The sequence below is a fragment of the Penaeus monodon genome, chromosome 25 (genome assembly GCF_015228065.2).
Source record: "Penaeus monodon isolate SGIC_2016 chromosome 25, NSTDA_Pmon_1, whole genome shotgun sequence".
NCBI lineage: Eukaryota > Metazoa > Arthropoda > Malacostraca > Decapoda > Penaeidae > Penaeus > Penaeus monodon.
The window spans coordinates 13537369-13538302 of NC_051410.1; the positions used below are offsets into that span (position 1 = coordinate 13537369).

Consider the following 934-nt stretch of genomic DNA (forward strand, 5'->3'; position numbering starts at 1 on the left):
AAACATCATTTCTGATAAAAAAATCAAATATCTGGAAAATGAATTCTGAGTAAATTATCCCGAGTCTTTTGGGATCCCACTTTCTTTCACAGAATCTACCGTTTTCTATGTTTCCCTTCAGCCATTCACCAAAATAAGAATTATCCTGGAAATCAGCTAAATGCCTGAAGACCATATTTACATAAAATTCATCAATGAATACACGTACATATTGTCAATCCAAATTATCCTAATAACATATTGTTTTCGTTTCCTGGAGGCAGTAGTTTCCTAGAATACATCGCAGCGCCATCTCTTGAGCAGTTCAAGAATCAATCGATCTTGCCTCCCAGCCTGCTGCTGCCATCTACCGGCAGCTGTACAAACCACGGATTTGCAAAGATAATGTATTGAATACTATTTATCAGATTTTTTTTTTCTAAATGAGTAATGTCAAATGATAAAGTAGGTGACTCATCTTTCAGACTGCTACATGCAAAACCGTAAATAAAACCGACATTCTATTTCGTATCGGCATTTCTATTTTAGGTGCTGGCAACTGTCGCTGCCACTTGTTGCTGAGTGCACCACGTGGTTGCTACTTAATGGAAGCATGATCAGCCCTTCACAAGCAAGCTCAATGTGTTCGATTTATCAATGTATACCGAAGCGACTTCGAAACTGATGACTAAAACCTCCATTGTCTAAACCAATAGTAATGAATGAGGACCGCTCAACCTTACACCGTAATAGCCGCCACAGGACAATTTAATATGTGAACAAATGACGAAAACCAGCAAAAGGGTACTTACTGAGCTGCGATGCCGGTGGCCTGGATGCCCTGTACATAGATGCCGAGCTCCCCTCGCTTCTCCGACCTCAGGCCCACCACGCTGAATCCGAGACTGCTTCCATCGGGTTTGTACAGCTGTCACGTACGGAGATATCGCACTCA

The 934-nt window shown here is 41.5% G+C and overlaps 1 protein-coding gene across 1 annotated transcript in view; it reads right to left on the reverse strand.

Annotated features, from left to right (window-relative positions):
* Positions 1-771: 771 nt before the first annotated feature.
* The window catches only part of LOC119589057 (patj homolog), a gene marked incomplete at its 5' end in the record, with an annotated part of 11630 nt that continues 11467 nt past the window's right edge, over positions 772-934 (reverse strand). The window contains 1 exon segment of the mRNA XM_037937634.1: positions 772-907. Within this exon segment, the coding sequence (XP_037793562.1) occupies positions 788-907 (120 nt within the window).